General features: G+C 42.0%; 1 protein-coding gene across 2 annotated transcripts in view; it reads right to left on the reverse strand.

Annotated features, from left to right (window-relative positions):
• Positions 1–10,467, reverse strand: part of LOC137868181 (FERM, ARHGEF and pleckstrin domain-containing protein 1-like) — a 50,109-nt gene extending 39,642 nt beyond the window's left edge. For both annotated transcript variants that reach the window (XM_068704786.1, XM_068704785.1), the window contains exons 1-2: positions 10,186–10,467; positions 6,368–6,574 (exon numbers count right to left, since the gene is read on the reverse strand). In XM_068704786.1, coding sequence (XP_068560887.1) covers positions 6,368–6,547 — 180 coding nt within the window. In that variant the 5' untranslated portion in view covers positions 6,548–6,574; positions 10,186–10,467. The remainder of the gene's footprint in view (positions 1–6,367; positions 6,575–10,185) is intronic.
• Between the last annotated feature and the right edge of the window lie 7,428 nt (positions 10,468–17,895).

Below are 17,895 nucleotides of genomic sequence, written 5' to 3' on the forward strand. Positions count from 1 at the left end.
GCGCCCAAATAATTCAACTGCCACCTCTGTCAGCTCACCCCACTAAAGCGCCATGAGGCTGGGGAAGCAGACCGTGTCCCCACGCAGCTCTGGGTTTAACAGGATTTAGCACACTGCTTCAAGAGTCGAGACGGCCTTCCTCCCTCTGAGCTCTGCCTTCGTTACAGTCGACATGTCGTGTGCGAAAATGGAACATGAGATACTGAGAACCTTTAGTGATCTGTAATGTGCACAAATAATATGTAGCTCGAATTTCAATTATGCTTACGTGTTTCTACTAATCAGTTAATCATTTCAGCTCTGCAGCATCAGTATTTGCTCCTTTCTGTCTACTACTTATTTTAAATTACTATAACTGACATTTTTAATAAACTTACTGCTGTGAGGAAAATATCTGAGGTGTGTAGATTCTTCAAAATGAAAATGTAATTGACACAACGTTTAATGTAATCAATTTATTGTATTATATACTAATGACACTAGCATGGTGGTCACATTTAATGAGCACTTTGACCAGTAAGCGGAGCATTAGCCAATCTAATTAAGTGAGTAATTGGTATCCAGATTCGCGGTGAAAATGTGGCTACATATGCACTTCTTATAGCTGACTGTGTGCATTTGGGAAATGATCTAAAGATGGCATCAACAGCAGAAACATCCAAGCTCCTCGTCCACGCTGCTGGTCAGTCATTGAACAACCATACTGAAGTTGTTGAAGACAGAGCTGAAAGAAGCCCTTCTTCATGTTTCTACTCTTTAAGACGGCAACTGGTGGGATGATGGTACGCCCTCTGGACTGGTGTGAGAGTCTTGCTCTAAAGCATGCAGGTCCTCCCATTTGTGACATAGCCCCCTTTAGCCTGGGTGGTCCCTGTTGCCCTGTTAAAATGCTTTAGTTATGGGAATGGGGGAAAAAATCTCCCCACGGATCAAATGTCTGTGGCCCAAAATAGGTTGAATATCACAAGAGGGGATTTTATCTCATATCTCACTCAATGCACACTTCTGTATCTGCTCTGCTGTGACAAATGTTGGAAATGGTAGTGATAAAATACGGATCCGGCCGTGGGGATGATACATTGAGATTACGGACAGCGTGGTCAGCTTCTCAGTGAGAGATGAATTACACCCTGTCACATGAACTCTGCAGCAAATACGATTGGGACTCAGTGGGTCGACCTCAGACATGCTTCCTGCCAGGATGTGGATAGGGCTTTACATTGCATAGGTATTTAGGAAGCTCCTATAATGTAATGTAGGCTTCAATGTTTTTTACTATCTGTAGACGGATCAGCGTGTTATATGGTATAATGATGGATTATCAGAGGGCAATATCCAACTGAGTACAAACACAGCTAGGAGGGGCGCCCAAAAACATCTTTAATCCACTGATTTGTAATCTTAAGTCACTGATCAAGAGCTGATGCTGTAACACCCTGACATTCAGCATTGATGCTCCCAACCTGCTACATGCTTTGATCAGAAAACAAAACTGAGAACATCTTTGCTCTAATGATGTACAATGTCTGTGACTTAACTGTGGATGTGAGACTGAGAGTGTACAGCCCTGCCAGCGGCTCTGTGAGGCTGTACTCACTGGAACAGTGGCACTTTGGGCTGAAAGCTGGGCTGAAAGGTTCACCATGACAATGCGGATGTACATACCGATGTTTAGCAGGTCATGGTAACCATCCTGGTTTAACGTGTCGACACTAAACCTAAAATACAAATGAGGCTCATGAGAATTTCATTAGTTTTATGTATTCAGTCATAAAAAGTATTAAAATGTTGACTGATGATGGCACTGGATGAAAGGTCAGGGGATCAACAAAGTTTTTAGGAAACATCTTCAGGGAACCATGAATACAAAGGTTTGCACGAATCCATAAAGACGTTATTTAATATTAGATTATTTTAAGTTATTGCATATGTTCTGAATAAGTGATAATCTTGACCTGCAGGTGGCACAGGAGGAAAAGTCGGGGATCACAAAGTAATTCAGTTGCAAACTCACTGAATCATAAATGTTCATGGTAATCCATCTAACAGCTGAAATTTCACAGGTTGTACCCAAGTGGTGGATCAGCCTAGCTCGACTGAAAATGTGTTTTACTCGTGCTTGTGTATTTATTTGCGGTAGACTTAATCAGTAATTAAGAAAGCAAAAGTAATATATTGTAGTTTAATGAGACTGTGCTGGGTAAAAAAAACAAACTCCTATGTAAAGCAAATGAAAATGCCAAGAGATGAAGGGTCTGTAATTAATGGATTCAATATGTCTCTCTGCACTGCAGCCCTTTAAAAGAGGCTGTACTGTGACTGTAATGGACAAAGCGATGGCTGGAGAGGACAAACTGCAGTCCTCAGTGGCTCATTATAGTTAGAGAGGAAGAACAGAAGTAGTAGTGCAACATGAGAGAGAGAGACAGAGTTGTGTCTGAATTTCCAATACTGTTGTAATGTCAGTATTATTGGAAAGTGGAACATTACATGTTAGGTTGTATTCATTAGTATTCTAGCCATAAGGTCCGGCTAATGGAGCCTGACTGTTTCTTTCATTCACAGGAATGAGCATGACTCTCTTCTCTTCGCTCTGCCTTCATCATCCCATCCCCCACCTCCTAACCCCTAAATCAATGCTACAATCACACTCCTCGCAGGCAACTTCTGCCAAACCTCTACCAGCCATCAGCAAACATAAGTGTCAAAACATAAGCACAGACAGAGTAAGTGTATGTTCGCCCGAGGATCGCAAGACAGACTGAGAGCTACAGTTTCCTGCTCCACTGAACTCTGCGCGAGCAAATTAGACGGACGCAAGCTGTCCATTTTAATTTAAAAATAATAATTCTATAAAAATCCATAATGAAAAAGTTAAACCAAGCCAATATTATGGCTAACGTGTACTTATTAATCAATGCCAGTCAACCTTGTTGTCCAGGTTTGTGCAGCCAAACATCATCAGCATCAACAACACAAGTGTGTTCACAGCCAGAGTGCTAAGTAGGCCACAGTACGGTATGTGACCCATGAGATGGCTCGGTGGTTCACTGGCCCCTTTTTGTTTCTCAACTATCTGATATTCTGCCCGCTGAGGTGGAAACTTACCCCTCTGAACGAGAGGAGCAGGAACTAAAGCCTTCGGTATCCATTACAGGGTGAGGTTAGCCGCTTTATGTTTTCTTAAAGAGACACATAAAAAAGCCTATCCTGAGTCAATCTGACTATGAAATCACCTAAAGCGAGCTGCCTCTTCTCGAACAGTACTGTATGTTCCTGCTGCGAAATAAAGGACTAGATAATTGCTTGACAAATGTGGTTTGTAGACCTTGAAGTTATCTCACTTCACTGCTGCAGGGGAGAGATTATTATCAGCGGGATCTGAGCCAATTTGACGTATGTTTTTCTGTGTCCTCCATCTCAGCTGGACCAAAAAAAAATCTGAGATTTTTCTGAGATGTAGCTGATGTAAAGGAAAAGAAGTTACTGCTAAAGTTGAGCGACTCACTCCCAGCATCCAAACACCCCTGCCAGAACAAATTCTTGTGAGGAATCTATTGGCTCAAAAGGGAGTTATCTTCCTCAACTCGCCATGTATACTATATACCCTGCTTCTGGTTTTAGAAGCAACACTGAACTAAATGTAAAAAAATCTCCTGTTTTTCATTGTCTTTTGTTGAAAAGATAACAACCCTGAATGTTAGCCGATGACTGAAGAAAATGTCCTCCTTGCACACCTCTAGGCAAAGACAATATCTCGCCCGCTGAGATTTTGTATCTCAAGTGCTGACTTGAGATGGAGGACATAATGTGTGTTAAATTGAGCGTGAATAAAGCTTTCTGTTAGCGGGGGCCTTTTGTTATCGTCTCCCGAGCGATACTTCAGCTTGTTTTCTGCCCGGCATGTCTGCTGCAGTGACAGCAGCCGTTTCAAGCTCACCATCACCAACTACACCACCATGGGCAGCTACGTCCACAAGAAGGCACACTCAGTGGAAGAGCAAGGGCCACGTACATTACACCTGCTATGCAACACTCAATGAGAATCTCACTGTAGTGCTTTTTTAGTCTTTATTCTAAGGACAGGGATGTGGTTTCGTGATCTCTGTATCAAACATTATGACAGCAAGTGGAAATAAGAAGATACAGACCAAGCAAAAGACAGATTAAACATGAACAATGTAAACAAAATGAAAAGCATTAATGAGAGTGTCCTTTGGAGGATTGAGCGATCTTAAACACCAAAAGTCCATAAAAATCTACTGTATGCTAACAAAACTCTGAGGTTGACGTCTCCCTAGAGAGTAGAATTTCACGGCAGGTTTTCACAGATTACGAGCCCTGAAGCAAGCTGAATAAACCCCCTCATCACCTGTTCTGCCTCGTATAAGATGTCAGCATTATTGGCTGGATGATATTCAATTTTGAAAGGCCAGAATTGGTGAACTGATCGTTCTAAGCTGAGAAAATACAAAGAAGATGCAGCACATCTGCTCGTCGTCCTAAAAACAGTGTACTGAGTGAGAACATCAAGACTCTTGTCTTGTAAACCTAAAACAAACAAGGCTTTATTGCCTCACTTAACCCACAGTACACACAAAGTTGTGTGGGTTAAATGAGGGCAATCAAACAGGACCTCACTGTGATAATCAAGCAAGCCTTAAGTATTAAGTACGACACATGATACCACAAGAAAGATTAGCAGTCATGCACAGGCAGCTCCGCCGCCCGGTTTAGGAACAACATTTACCCATACTGCCTTGGGAAACAGCCAGAATGACACATCCGCCCTACCCTCCACGTTCAGCAACTGTCAGTAAAGCTCTGCAGCATTAGTCCCGAGCCCCATTCATGTACACTCAACGGGTCCTCTGTGGCTGCCGCTGTATCTGTCTCTCTCAATCACCACTTTTCACTTCGCTCTATCTACTCATCTCGTTCTTCTCTTCCAGGCAGGAAGGACTGTGGTGACAGAGTGTGACTTGTTCTTCTATTCTAAGACAAGTAACGGTGTTTTCACTTACTTCACCCTATGTTTCTGCCATTAAATCGAGAACTTTCAAAAACACAACAAGTTCAGAGAATTGCTGGGGGAAGGTGCACCGACTATCTTCAAGCGCTCTCATCACCTTCAAGGATAATGTTGCCATTATTCTATATTTCCATTCCATGAAGCACAACAAAACCAACAATACATTAGCCCGTCTCTCAATAGGATCTGACTTACCAAACTACACTGTCTGTGTCACTCTAGGATCATCGGGTCCTAATGAAGATGTAACTCTTTTTAAAATGAGGGCTGGTAAATCTCATTTAGGACTATTTTCAGCCGTAGATTTAAACACATTTGGTGAACTAGTGAGTATTTCTGCAGCATGTAGGCGAATTTGGGACTGACTCAAAATAAACTACAGTGGAGTGTCGATGTGGCTCATTTATGTGGCTAATCATTTTTTAATAGTTTTCGGACAACAATGAAGCTCAGAGGACTATGCTGTATCAGTCTTTACACAGGCAAAACTCATTCACTAATGAATGATAATGATAATGATATAAGAATTATATAGAATATCTACAGTCTTGCCCTTTATGAAAATTAATAAAACATATAATCTGAATGATTTTCAAATTCATGTTTCATTTAGAATATCTGCAAATGATATGCTTCATGTCCAAACATTCAGTTTGTAGAGTTTTAATATAGCAGCATGTAATATAACATTCACAATTAATTTCTCATTTTAGCTCAACTTCAACATAATCTGTGCAAATGGCTTCGACATGAATGTCTAAATGCAGATCTCTGTGATGAGAAAGCTAATCCTCTAAATCCTGAAATCATGAATGGAGTTCAAATGGCAGCTCTTCTCATTCAAAGTTAAAGTATTGTTGCCTCTTTTGTGCACCTGCCTGCTTTCATTACATTATCTAAGAAAGCACATGGGTTCTCACACGTCATCAACACACCGCTGTGGGACAGAACTGTGAAATAAAATGGTGTCCATGTTTCCCAAAAGAATATCCAAGAGGTTGTCAGGAGGACACAGTGGAAGAATAAAAAGTGTGGTAATAAATGACAGCTGCAGAACAGCTTTGCGACAGTTTGGGAGATTAAGAAGCGGTGAAGATGTACCACCACAATAAACTGGAGGAACCCTGACACACTGAAACGATTCCTCCAGTTTCATCCATGCATTAAACAACTTAACGTCATGCAGTTGCCATGCCAACCTGTTTCCAGACTGTAGCTGCTATGATGAGAACGGGATATGCTTAATGGCTACCGTGCTATAATAAGGGAGTCCCAATCCGACATTAGTATTCCTATCAAGAAGCGTGTCTGAGCAAGAAGGCTTCAACAACTCACCGAGATGTCAAAGAGCTCCTCTGTGTCATCCAGCATGCGGACCCTGATGGTGACATGTCGTCCAGGGGGCATGGCCGGGGGTCTGTGCCCGGGGTCCAGTGTACTGATGCCAAGAGTCTCCGGGGCTCCAAGACGCTGCCCTGCTCCAGAGGCCATTGGCTCTGGGTCTGGCTCTGCCATGCTGCACTGCAATGCTCACTGCTCAGCCTGCACAGAAACCACAGAGAGGAAAGTCAAGCAAACCCATGTACACGCTGTCATTCACTCGCAAAGAAACCTCCTTGTACAGAGCATCAGTGGTGCAGGCAGCAGCTGAAATACAATGAGAAGAGAGGACAGGCTGCACAACCTTCAATGTCACACAGTAATTGAAAATACAGTATTTGCACTCGCCGCTAATGGCTGATAATTGTTGCCTGTGGGAGAACCAATTACTGTAAAAAAAAAAGTGTATTCTTGATTTCAAAGCACAAATCAAGCAGCCCCAATTTGATTTGACACACGAATCCCAAGGCCAAAGTGTAAAATCAAAGAGTCAATACACTGACAACTGATAGCGGAAGTTGTACAAGCAAGACCAACGGAACACAGACGCACACTTAGTTGGGTTTTAATTGGTCTCAAGGGTATCAAGGCAAATACGTGAAGACACTGCAAGAGATGTGAAACGAATGAGCAGTGAGTTTAAGTAATCAGAGAGCAAAGAGTAAAACAAACTGTAATAGAGAACATTGCATATACATAAAGTATTTCAATTCAGGTGTTACCACATGTGCGTCCATGTTACTCTGTTGCTTTCAAATGATGCAAGACTTGAAAAGAGCGGTTAGCCTCAAACATTCCCTACCAGCGGTACTTGAACCCAATACTTCTGCAGTTTACATTGAAAGATTGTGGACCAATTTGAAAAACTAGAAAATAGGAATTGGATGTAAAAAACAAATCCCATAGGTACATTTTTAAACTAGACATCTAAAGGTAATGGATAAATGGTTAGTTTAACGTAATGGATGAACATAGTAAATAATTAGCTGAAAGCAATTTATAAACAGTTGAAAAAGTGAGCTAAAAGTAATGGATAATGGTTGAAATAAATGGAGGTGTCAGTCCTTCAAGTGATCCGACAGGACAGTGGGGGTACCGCTGCCCTGCCACATCCAGCTGTGGCGGATCCCATCTGATGTTGAAATCAAAGAGGAGGTGCAGAATCGGGAGCAACATGCCTCGTGGCTCTTTGTTTGTCCCAGGTGGGGGACTGAGTTCGGCCAAAGTAGTGGAATCATCCGCTCATGTTGACACACGAGCAGGCTGCTATCCACCCCTCATGTATCCACAGCCAGATCCCCCCGAGGCCCTGCTGTCCTGCTTAATTCTCTCTTCATTGCACATTCCAGCAGGCTGATGTCATTCTGAGACCTCACCAAGTGCTTCATCAGAGCACTGAGGCCAGTGGGCAGTTGTTCAGCCGCCGCAGAGGTGAATGACTGCTGCCAAGTTTAAACTGAAAGCTGAATAAGGCATTTCAAAAAGAAGTGGATAATGTAATCCAGCAGAGTGCATGGAGAAAAAAGGCCAAGGACAGAGGATACACTAAATTCTGTCTGATGATGGTCTGCCTGATTAGAAGAGGCTCATGAGACGTTTCCAGTCAAACACTGCAGACTGCAGTCGGAGTGGTTGCCACTGACCAGTAGGGCTGCGACTAACGATTATTTTAATTATCCATTAAATTGTAAATTATTTTACTAATTCACTGGTTAATCAGTTAGCCTATAATGAATTGATTGTGAGAAAATGTCACAAATTCCCAAAGCCCAAGCAGACGTCTTCAAATTGCTTGTTTTGGCTGACCACCAGTCCAAAAGATAAAGATATTCAATTTGAAGTGATGTAAAACATGGAAACGCAGCAGATCTTCCCATTTTGGAAATCAGAATCATCTCGGCACAGCATTGCCTACCGATTGCTGGACCCAAAATATGCAGATTTCTTAAGTTCCGAGGCTAACCAATCAAGTCCTTATCCAGTCTTGCTTTTTATGAGTAGAAATAACAATTAGTCATTAAACTAAAAATCAAATATGTAATCTATCTTATTTTTTGCACATTTGAATATCATGTTGGTTCAGATCAGTTCTTCTCTATGAAGTTATTCATAAATTTGTTCTTTGGTTACTTATCAATGCTTAAAGCTAGAAATAAGGGATACAAAAGGATTCAACGAGCAGATTTGTTTTTAATAAAAAGCTAATGAACTCCAATCATAAGGGCCAAAGTGTTAAGAGAGCATGTCCTCATCATTTGCACCTGTTCGTACACTCATCAGCAGACTATCACTCCCTCGGGCTGATGGAAACCACACCAAATGCTGCGTGAATGGAAAAGGGCATATTTTTCAATTCAAGCCCAGTCATTTACGACATTTGATCCTCACGCCGTCGACGCTCGGTTCCTCTCACCTCGATTATTGGCAAGTGTGTCGAGCAGAGTCTGTAAAATGGTGTTTTATATGACCTGCACATGCATGCCATGTTACCAGACACTCTTCAAACAAAGCCCAAGTGAAACAGAACACAGGGAAAGAGTAGACGGTGATTATTTCAGCCAGCATGTATCCTCCCCTTCCCCGGGGATCGTTTATCAACCAGGCATGAGTCTAGGTCTGCGTGTTCCTCTCAATAGGTAACTCAGGTCCAAACAAACACACAAAACTGTCACCGGTCAGTTGTACAGCTGGCACCTTGCTCCAGGGGCCACAGTGTGATATAAAGCACAGTTGCCCTGTGTACAGTGCCGGGGGGGGGCATTTACCCTGAGTGTTTCTCACCCTGCCTTTGAACTTGTTTGCTTGAAATTCCCCACAAGTGTGTAACATGGAGCCGTGACTGCTGGCTCACACAGTCTCCGGGGCTGGTAACAGTGGCTCCTCTGTGTGCAAAGGGGCACACGGGGCCCCTCGGTGCGGTCCAACACTGCACAGCTGGAATCCTTTAGTGACAGCTGAATGACCAGAGGCTGGCCTGACACAGCCAGCTGTCTACCTGAAGCTCCTCAACACCAAAAAAAAAAAAGAAAAGAGCTTAATTTCCTCTGTGTTCCGTAACCGTCACTGATACCTGGGTGTGGCTGCATCGCACGAATCACATAGAAGTTCCCACTGTATTATTGGCACGGCTACATGTGTTATCAAAGAATGACAACCAACAAGATACATGCATGTTGTAACCAGCGCTTGGCTGCCATTCAACCCTCTCCTAAAAACAGCCCCAATGGTAATTGAGGGAGAAGAAAAAAAAAGGGTGGAAGTCCAGCACTCAGTGAGGTTTTTTTTCCTCACTTCACACAGTCCGGTAGTGTGTTCACACCATTCATGTAATGTGGGTTAATAGAGCAGGCTGCTGTAATCAGAACTGTATCTGCCAGTACAGTAGATGTGGCAATATTAATGCACCACCCTGGACACCTTCTGGAAACTAAAAGTGACAGATATCAAATGCACCGTTCCTGATCATTTAAATGTCACACATGAAGCAATGCAGCTACAGGAAACATCAGAGAACTGCGGCGTCTGCACGCATCCACACAGCTGAGGTGTGCAACGTAACACACACTGGAGGACAAATAGGACAGTTAGTGGCTGCACATGGAGATTTAAAAAATATTTACATACAGTGATAGTTATTCTCCTCCCTCGAAATCCTCAGGATCACAAAACAGCACGGAAAACATACTCCCAAGACTTAACCCTAATCTCATCAAACAAGTTGAATCACTTCCCTTAAGAGCACACAGGGTGAGTGAGGACTGCACGATTCTTACCCCTTCTCTCGAAATACGGGTTTATCCACACGTATGTATTTCCCCAGCTGAAAGGAGATCTTAGTTACATCCACGTCCAGCGGCAGTGGCTCCAAGAAAAAAAAAAAAAAAAAAAAAAAAGGAAGCCCGGTTGAGTTTATTTTAGAAGCTGCTCGGACCGGAGAGGAGGCTTTCTGCGGTCGCCATGGCGGACGACTAGAGTGAGTGTGCCGGGGTAAAGACGGGATTACATTGAAACCGAGCGGCGGATCCACTCCCGGTGCCTTCTACTGAGACAATGAAGGAGGTGCAGCACCTCCACCTTCTCAGCAGCACCGTAACACAGAAGAACAGCGGCGCCATCTAGCGGTGTTCGACTGGAACAACCGTATTCAGATATAACATGAACCAGCGGGTCCAGAGCTTTAATGGCTTGTGACCCCTGAACATAAAGCAATGCCTACTTTTGACCACACACGACTGGTTATGGCCTCAATGTGAGCACATGAGCAGGTCAATGACTGTGGGTTTCCCTGAGGTTGTTATTTGTTTTAAAATGACTGCCGGCAACATACTCTATAACAACACATACAACATGAGGCATACACTACACCAACATAAGACTCAACACGATGCAAATAAATACTATAGGATAAGTAATGCAAATTAAAAAATACCAAAAGAGTAAAAAAGATAGAGATAATGAATCAAAATGAAAAATGTTAGGAAAATGTTGTTTTTTCATCCCATAAATCATCGTGTTTTTGATTTTGTGTTGAACTGTCCCTTTAAGGTTAGATCATCTTAATCCGCTGTTCCTGGCAGTATAATGGTTTATTCTGTTTATACATCCTTTTGTTGTGTCTGTGCAATTTCAATTGGATTTGTTGTAGATGTCTTCTGCATCGCTTTATACACATTAGCCCAGAAGTGGCCTGACACACAATGACAGACCCACCACTGGGGTTTTAGAGGCTAATTTCATTTTGCTCTATTAAAATGTTTATTTAACTATTTCTCTGGGCACCATGGCGTAGTTCAGAATTCATGTAAGTTCCCCTTAAGTATAAACAATAGAAATCAGTGCGTGAGTCAAGATGCTAAACATTTGTTGCAAATAAACACAGGAATATATTGAAGGAATGTCTCTGACTGATGAACACATGGAAAAGCAGATATACATTTAAAATACTGTCAAACAAGTACCTGCCTGGATTTTAAACTGTCTTATTTAGATTAAGGAAGTGGGAGGGGGTAATACGTTGTACTCTGTCCCTTCCTGGTTGTTTGTACAGTATGTGTGGCCTGTTCTTTGTCACTATAGTAAGACAGGGTCAGCCACGCAACAGCATCCATGGAGCTGCCAGAGAAAAACTCTCTATTCTGACAAAGCCTGACTTGCCGTCTGTGACACTTGTTGGTGGCCTACAATAGCACCCAAGACATTGCACTTTATTCAGGGTCCACTGGAGGGTGCTTTGGCTTACCATGATGCATGAGTGATAGGCAGCAGGACCACAGAGCCCACTAGCTCTTTCAAAGTTCAAACACGTGATAACATGAGATAATAAAGTAAATAGAAATCAAGTTTTATCTCTCTTCCTCTCATGCATCTCAGTTACAGCCAACAAGAGATCTGTGATGCTAACCAACTTGTGGATTGTTCCACAGTTGACTTGTGTATCATGGGAAAACTGATGGCATGTCTAGCATTAGGATTGATACAGTTTGAATACCACACGGCACAAAATCTAAATATATTACTCCAGCAGCGGGTTAAGACACTTTTTAATGGGGTGGCAGACTGAGGTTTAGTTTTAAAGAAGGGGGGCACATTTGTAAAATGAGTATAAATGTGTTAAGACTCACATTTAAAACCTTCACTTCTTGGCAATAACAAACTGTACATTACTGCTAGTTACAACTCTATTTATTCAAATGAACGCCATATACTTTAATAAATATTCTAACATGAAATAATATCAATAAATTGTGTCTCTTTGATTTTTTTTAACGTCTTTTTGTGGTGGTTTTGACACACACCGTTGAGATGTAGGGCCTATCCTCCTTAGCGTTCATTGATTTGTATACCCTGCTTCTGTTGTCCTTTTTTTTATGGATGGTAGCCTGGGGCTTTGGCTGGGACCGGTGCCTCCACATCGCCCACTCCTCCATGTATGTTGCTGCGTTCAACGACGGGGATAAAAGACAAGCAGTGCGTTGGAAAGCTGAAACTGGTGGGTTTTTTCTTGTCTCTATTTCATGTCTGCTGCTCGCCCACCTTCTCACTGGCAGGAAGAGAAGTCTCCTACGCTTTGGTGGTGTGGGACTGAAGATGGAGAAATCACACTTCAGGGTCTTGGCAGCTTCAGAGGCCCCCTGGAGACACTGATCTGGAACTGAGGCAAAGATGAACATTTCAGCAAGAGCGTGAAAACAAGTGAGAGCTGCAGCAAGAAAGAAAACAGGCAAGAGACAATGCTGTTTTGGATTTGTTATGTAAGCAATTAAGATAGTGTGCCATGTTCTTGGTGATCTCAGTTATGTAATAAGAAAATATTTCACAAGTCAACTTCCCACCCATCACCATAGATTGAGAAAACACATAGAATATTCACATTATTAGAGTACTATTGTATTATAGTATATTATTGATCCCTGTACATGTACGTATTAACTCTAGAGCTCATTAATTCATATCAGCTGACCAGAATTTAGGCTTCCTGTTTCCTTCGATGCTGTGTACTCGAGGTTAAGGGGTTCAAATGAATCAAAATGTAAGCACAGAACTTAAATAAGTAAGCTTCCGTTTCAAGACAGGGCCTCAAGAACAGGTAAATCAAGAGTCACCTTAAGACTCTATCATAGAGGTTTATAAAGTGCACATAGTAAAACACAGTAATCATAGGGCTTTTGGGGCCCCTGTAGATTTTGGAGATTTTTGTACTTGACTGCAGGACTTTTACTTGTAAATTAATATTTATACTTGAGTAAAATATCTCAAGTATAATAGTACTTCTTCCATCACTGATCTCTTGGTCTTCAGCTGTCATGCAGATGGATCTGTTGACATGCCTGCTCAGTAGCAGGATTTTCATTAATGACACTTTTTTAGGTATTTTCATCCACAACATTGGCGACATAAAGGTGAAACATTTAACATAATTCCGTGACCTTGTTAACATCAGTTTTGCTGTAGTTTTAATTCGTCAAACAACTGTTTCCAGAGTGAAGAATCAAACAATGTACCTGTTGGAATTCCTCAATTTTTATATTTAAATATTTAAATTATTTAATGACTCTTTCTCTCTCTCTCTCTATTTCTCTCTCTCTCTCTCTCTCTCTCTCTCTCTCTCTCTCTCTCTCTTTCTTCATATATATATATATATATATATATATATATATATATATATATATATATATATATAAAGAGATACTATTATACTATATATAGTATAATAGTATACGCACACACACATATATACTGTATATATATATATATATAAAATACAAATCCTCTTTTGATAAACCTTTAGAAGTTTGCATATAATCCAGTGGTCTATTCAACCTGACAGCCACCTGAAACATTTTTACATTTCCACACAATATCCTTCCCTCAGGGTGTATTCACCTTAACAATGAATAGAAGATGGAAATGAGATTCCATTTCTATTTTAATCTCTGCAGCAGCAGCTGCATCTCCTGCCCTGTCACCGTCTCCCACCAACTCTGAATACCAGGTCATTAAAGCCAAAGCTAGACTTTTACATTTCTCCAACCCCCACTGTTCCAGTCAGTCTGGAGCGAGTCTGGACACACACACACACACACACACACACACACACACACACACACACACACACACACACACACACACACACACACAGATACACTCACACACACACTACAGTCTCTGCTGCTCATCCTAGGTTTGTATCAATATGCAATCAATGTTTAATAAAATTGAACTCCATCTGCAAATATACCCCATGCTTATATTTTATTAAAATTGATGCTTTGATAAAATGGATGAGCGCAGGCTGTGTGTGTGTGTGAGTGTATCTGTGTGTGTGTGTGTGTGTGTGTGTGTGTGTGTGTGTGCGTGTGTGTGTGTGTATGTGTGTGTGTGACAGGATGTATGTCTATAATTAACAATTATAATACACTTTATTTACATCTTGCTGAGGCAGGAATCTGGAAACAACAACATTTGTATTCATTTTTATGTTGGATGAATCTCATCCCTGATTAGTTTTTAACAGTCTTTGATTGAAGCGTGCACTCTTTACCCCAACAGTTCCCATGAGGTCATTTTCTCATCACTGTTTTCAAAACAAGACAGGGAAAGTGAGTCTCAGAGTTTAAAGGCCTCAAATGAGACCAACACTTGGGACCCCAAAATCTTCTTCACTAATTAGAGAGTCAATCGTTATCATCTGCAGGTGCTGTTATAATATCTGTGTTGAGACATTTTACATCTTGGTGCCTTTCCAGTGTTCAGCAACAGAAGCAATTCTGACATCCCTGAAGTGTTCGAGCAGGGTGGAGAGGTAGGGAGTTGTTACAGCTGATCAAGCAGAGGGAGGGAATCTGTTTTGCACAGAGAACAACCATAAGGCTCACGAATGAGGCTTCCTCCTCTTAGACATGAGCACCGCAGAGCTCCTGCTGAGTCCTCCACCTCTACAAAAGAAGGAAACCAGCAGGGGGGAGCCTCATTACATGCTCTATTACTAAATATATGAAGGCAGCAGGATGACACCCAGTTTTATAACCGCCACATTTCTGTTTGCATGGCTGGAATCATTTCCTGTAGAGATTCTCTGCCTGACTTTATTCAGATGCCCATAGAAAACATTTTGTCAGATTTGTATAACACTTGGGGACAGTATGGCTGTCTGTAGTTTCAAGAATTCATTCTGCATCCATATGCATTACACATGTTTTATTGCTGTCATCAGGATGACACCACCATTTGTTTTGGAGCTGCTCAAACCATGCACCATTCTGGTCAGCCATCTTTGACACATTCTCTAATATCTGTAAGGAGATACGACCAGACCCAGGAGACACATTATTTGGAGTGTTTGCACTCACAGGTGGAAATCTGCCAAAGCAACATTACCTGATCCTCTATCCCCAGGATTTTTTTTTGTTTATGTTACCGTACAAGAAAATGTTTTGTCTTGTACCACATGAGAATACATCAAATCCTTCGGCTGTTAATGTAAATCCATGCAATTAGTACTCCAACTTATAATTTTAGAAGACTACATAATAGCAACAGATGGTACATATTTAGGTTCTGGAGTCTGTGAGAACAATTTCAACACAATGGTGAAGAAGTAACTGCGACAAAAACAGAAATATCCATCAGAGTGATTCTGCATGAAACTGTGAGTTACTCACTGTCAGCTTTTCTCCATCCCCTAAGGGTTGCTCTTAAAATGTGTTTTTCTCTTTCAACCTAACCCGGTGGGAAAACTAAGATACTTCACCTTCAATATGCTTGCAGGAGGGAATACTTTTGACCCCTAACAACTGTGAAAACTGACGACAGAAAGCACAAAAAGATGCAGGGAGTGCTGAATAAAACTAGTGGAGTGAAGTGGAGTAGAAGTATAAAGTAACATAGGATAGAAATACTCAAGTAATGTACACTATACTACATGTACTGAGATTTTGAGATATCTGTTGCCACCCAAACACAATGAAAGAAAATACAATTTTGAAGTACTTTCACCTCTGGTGATTACTGACAAAATACGATATTTAGTGATTTAGTTGAACTCACCCTTTAAGTCTGATAATGGCGACTTGATTATGACATAAAGCCATGTATCCAGTAGAGGGATTTGTCCTTGTTGTTGACACAGATCATCCCCCACACACACACTCCTCTGTTACAGCTGCAAATTAGACTGTGAAATTGACAACTCATGTGTTACCATCTGGTTGCCATGACACCTAGTTATTAGGCCCTCTGACGGTGTTTGCTCCGTCGCCCCCCCCCCCCTCCTGCACATCAACATTGTTTCCGATATAGAGAGGCACGAAACATCAGAGGGGGGGTTGGTTGAGAGTGTGGGTTGAGAACAGCTCGGCTCTCTTCAGCAATGGAGACTTCCAGCTGAGGTACGGCACAAGCAATCAATAAATAACCCGTCACCATGTTCAGTGAGGAGCACGTCCTCTGGTGTAAATCAATGCATCACCATCAGGGCAAGGTGGATACCTTAAACATGACCTGTTGTGCCTAATAGTGAAAATGTTCCCATTTCTCCCTTTTACATCTCACCCTATTGATTCCCACAATCCCTCTGTGCTGCACAGGTACAAAAGCCCAATTTCCACACATTTCAGCCCCTGTGTGGATTGCATTGAGACTTTAATGCTCCACTGATCAATGAGACGATTAAAGCAATTTAAAGGCTCCTTTGTTCGGTCAGAGCATTGGAATCTCCTTCATCCTCCAAACTGCTGGGCTGGCAGGGTATTCCTCTGCTCCTCTGAACAGCCTCATGAACTCACAGCCCCTGGATTAAAAGTGCACGGGGCAGACACGGCATTTTTGTCGTGACCTGCTATATCCCCCACAGACACCCCAGGGACTATGCTGCAGTCTGGCAGCAATGGGGGTGGGGGTGGGGGTGGGGATGGTGGCGTGACTCATGCAGCTCCCCCCCATTCATCTTGACATTTGACATACTGATGTAGAAGATCTCAGCTGGAACAAACACGTTGTGCTGTGTCACACACCTGCGATGTCTGTACTTCTGAGTGCCTGGCTTACAGAACCGAGAACAGGTAACAATGAGTCAGCGCCTATTTAATCCACACACCTACGCTGTGAAACTCAGGGGGTTGTTTTTCAAACTGATTTTATTTTTATTTTCCAGTCTGTTCCCCACTGGGAATTCAACATTTCACGGTGCCTTTGTTACCTTGAAAGTCCTTCTTTCTTCAACTTGAGAAAGAAGGGAACTGGAGTGCACAGTGACATTTTAAAAGGCCAAAGAGACAAAGCTCCACAAATTTGGCTGATTCCTGCAAAGTATCCGGTAATCCATTCTCATTAAACCTCTTTCACCGGACAACAAGAACATTAAACTGCGTTTGACAATATGTTACCACAAACACAAATGATGCTGTCGAAGAGTGAGTGATGCCAGAGGGATTCTGGTTCCTAATGAACCCCACTGAGACTTCTCACCATCAGTTCCTTTAGCCCTCTGCCCTGTCTCATCAGGCTGGTTAAAGCACCTCGGCAAGCAAGAAAGCACTAACAGATCCCAAAGGCTCGCTCTGCACTAGCTCCACTTACATCGGCAGAGCTGAAGGTGGATGTTGCCAAGCGCCTCAGAAGACATGCTGGCAGACACTTTTCCCCGGATCTATTAACCGCCAATTCTCCCAACAGGCCACTTCCACTCCGCATCAGTAATTCAAAAATCTCTAAAATGAGTTGGGAGGTAAACCAAGAAGAAAGGAGAACCCAAAACATGGAGGAGTCTTTTTAATCATCTCTGAAAACCATTTCATCTTTAAATTCAATGTTTGGTTCCTCGCCTTCTCTGACAAGAGGGATTAAGTCCAAATCCATGTCACCCAAAACTGAAGGGTTTATAAAAAAAAAAGCATTTTAAAAATAAACTTTATTTTTACCACTGTAATAAGTTATCCTATTTCTTGCACAATCTGTTTTTCTACAAAGCACATAAAATGGTGTTA

The sequence above is a fragment of the Cebidichthys violaceus genome, unplaced genomic scaffold (assembly GCF_023349555.1).
Source record: "Cebidichthys violaceus isolate CVI_PGR_0920_01 unplaced genomic scaffold, fCebVio1.0.p SCAF_11, whole genome shotgun sequence".
Lineage (NCBI taxonomy): Eukaryota > Metazoa > Chordata > Actinopteri > Perciformes > Stichaeidae > Cebidichthys > Cebidichthys violaceus.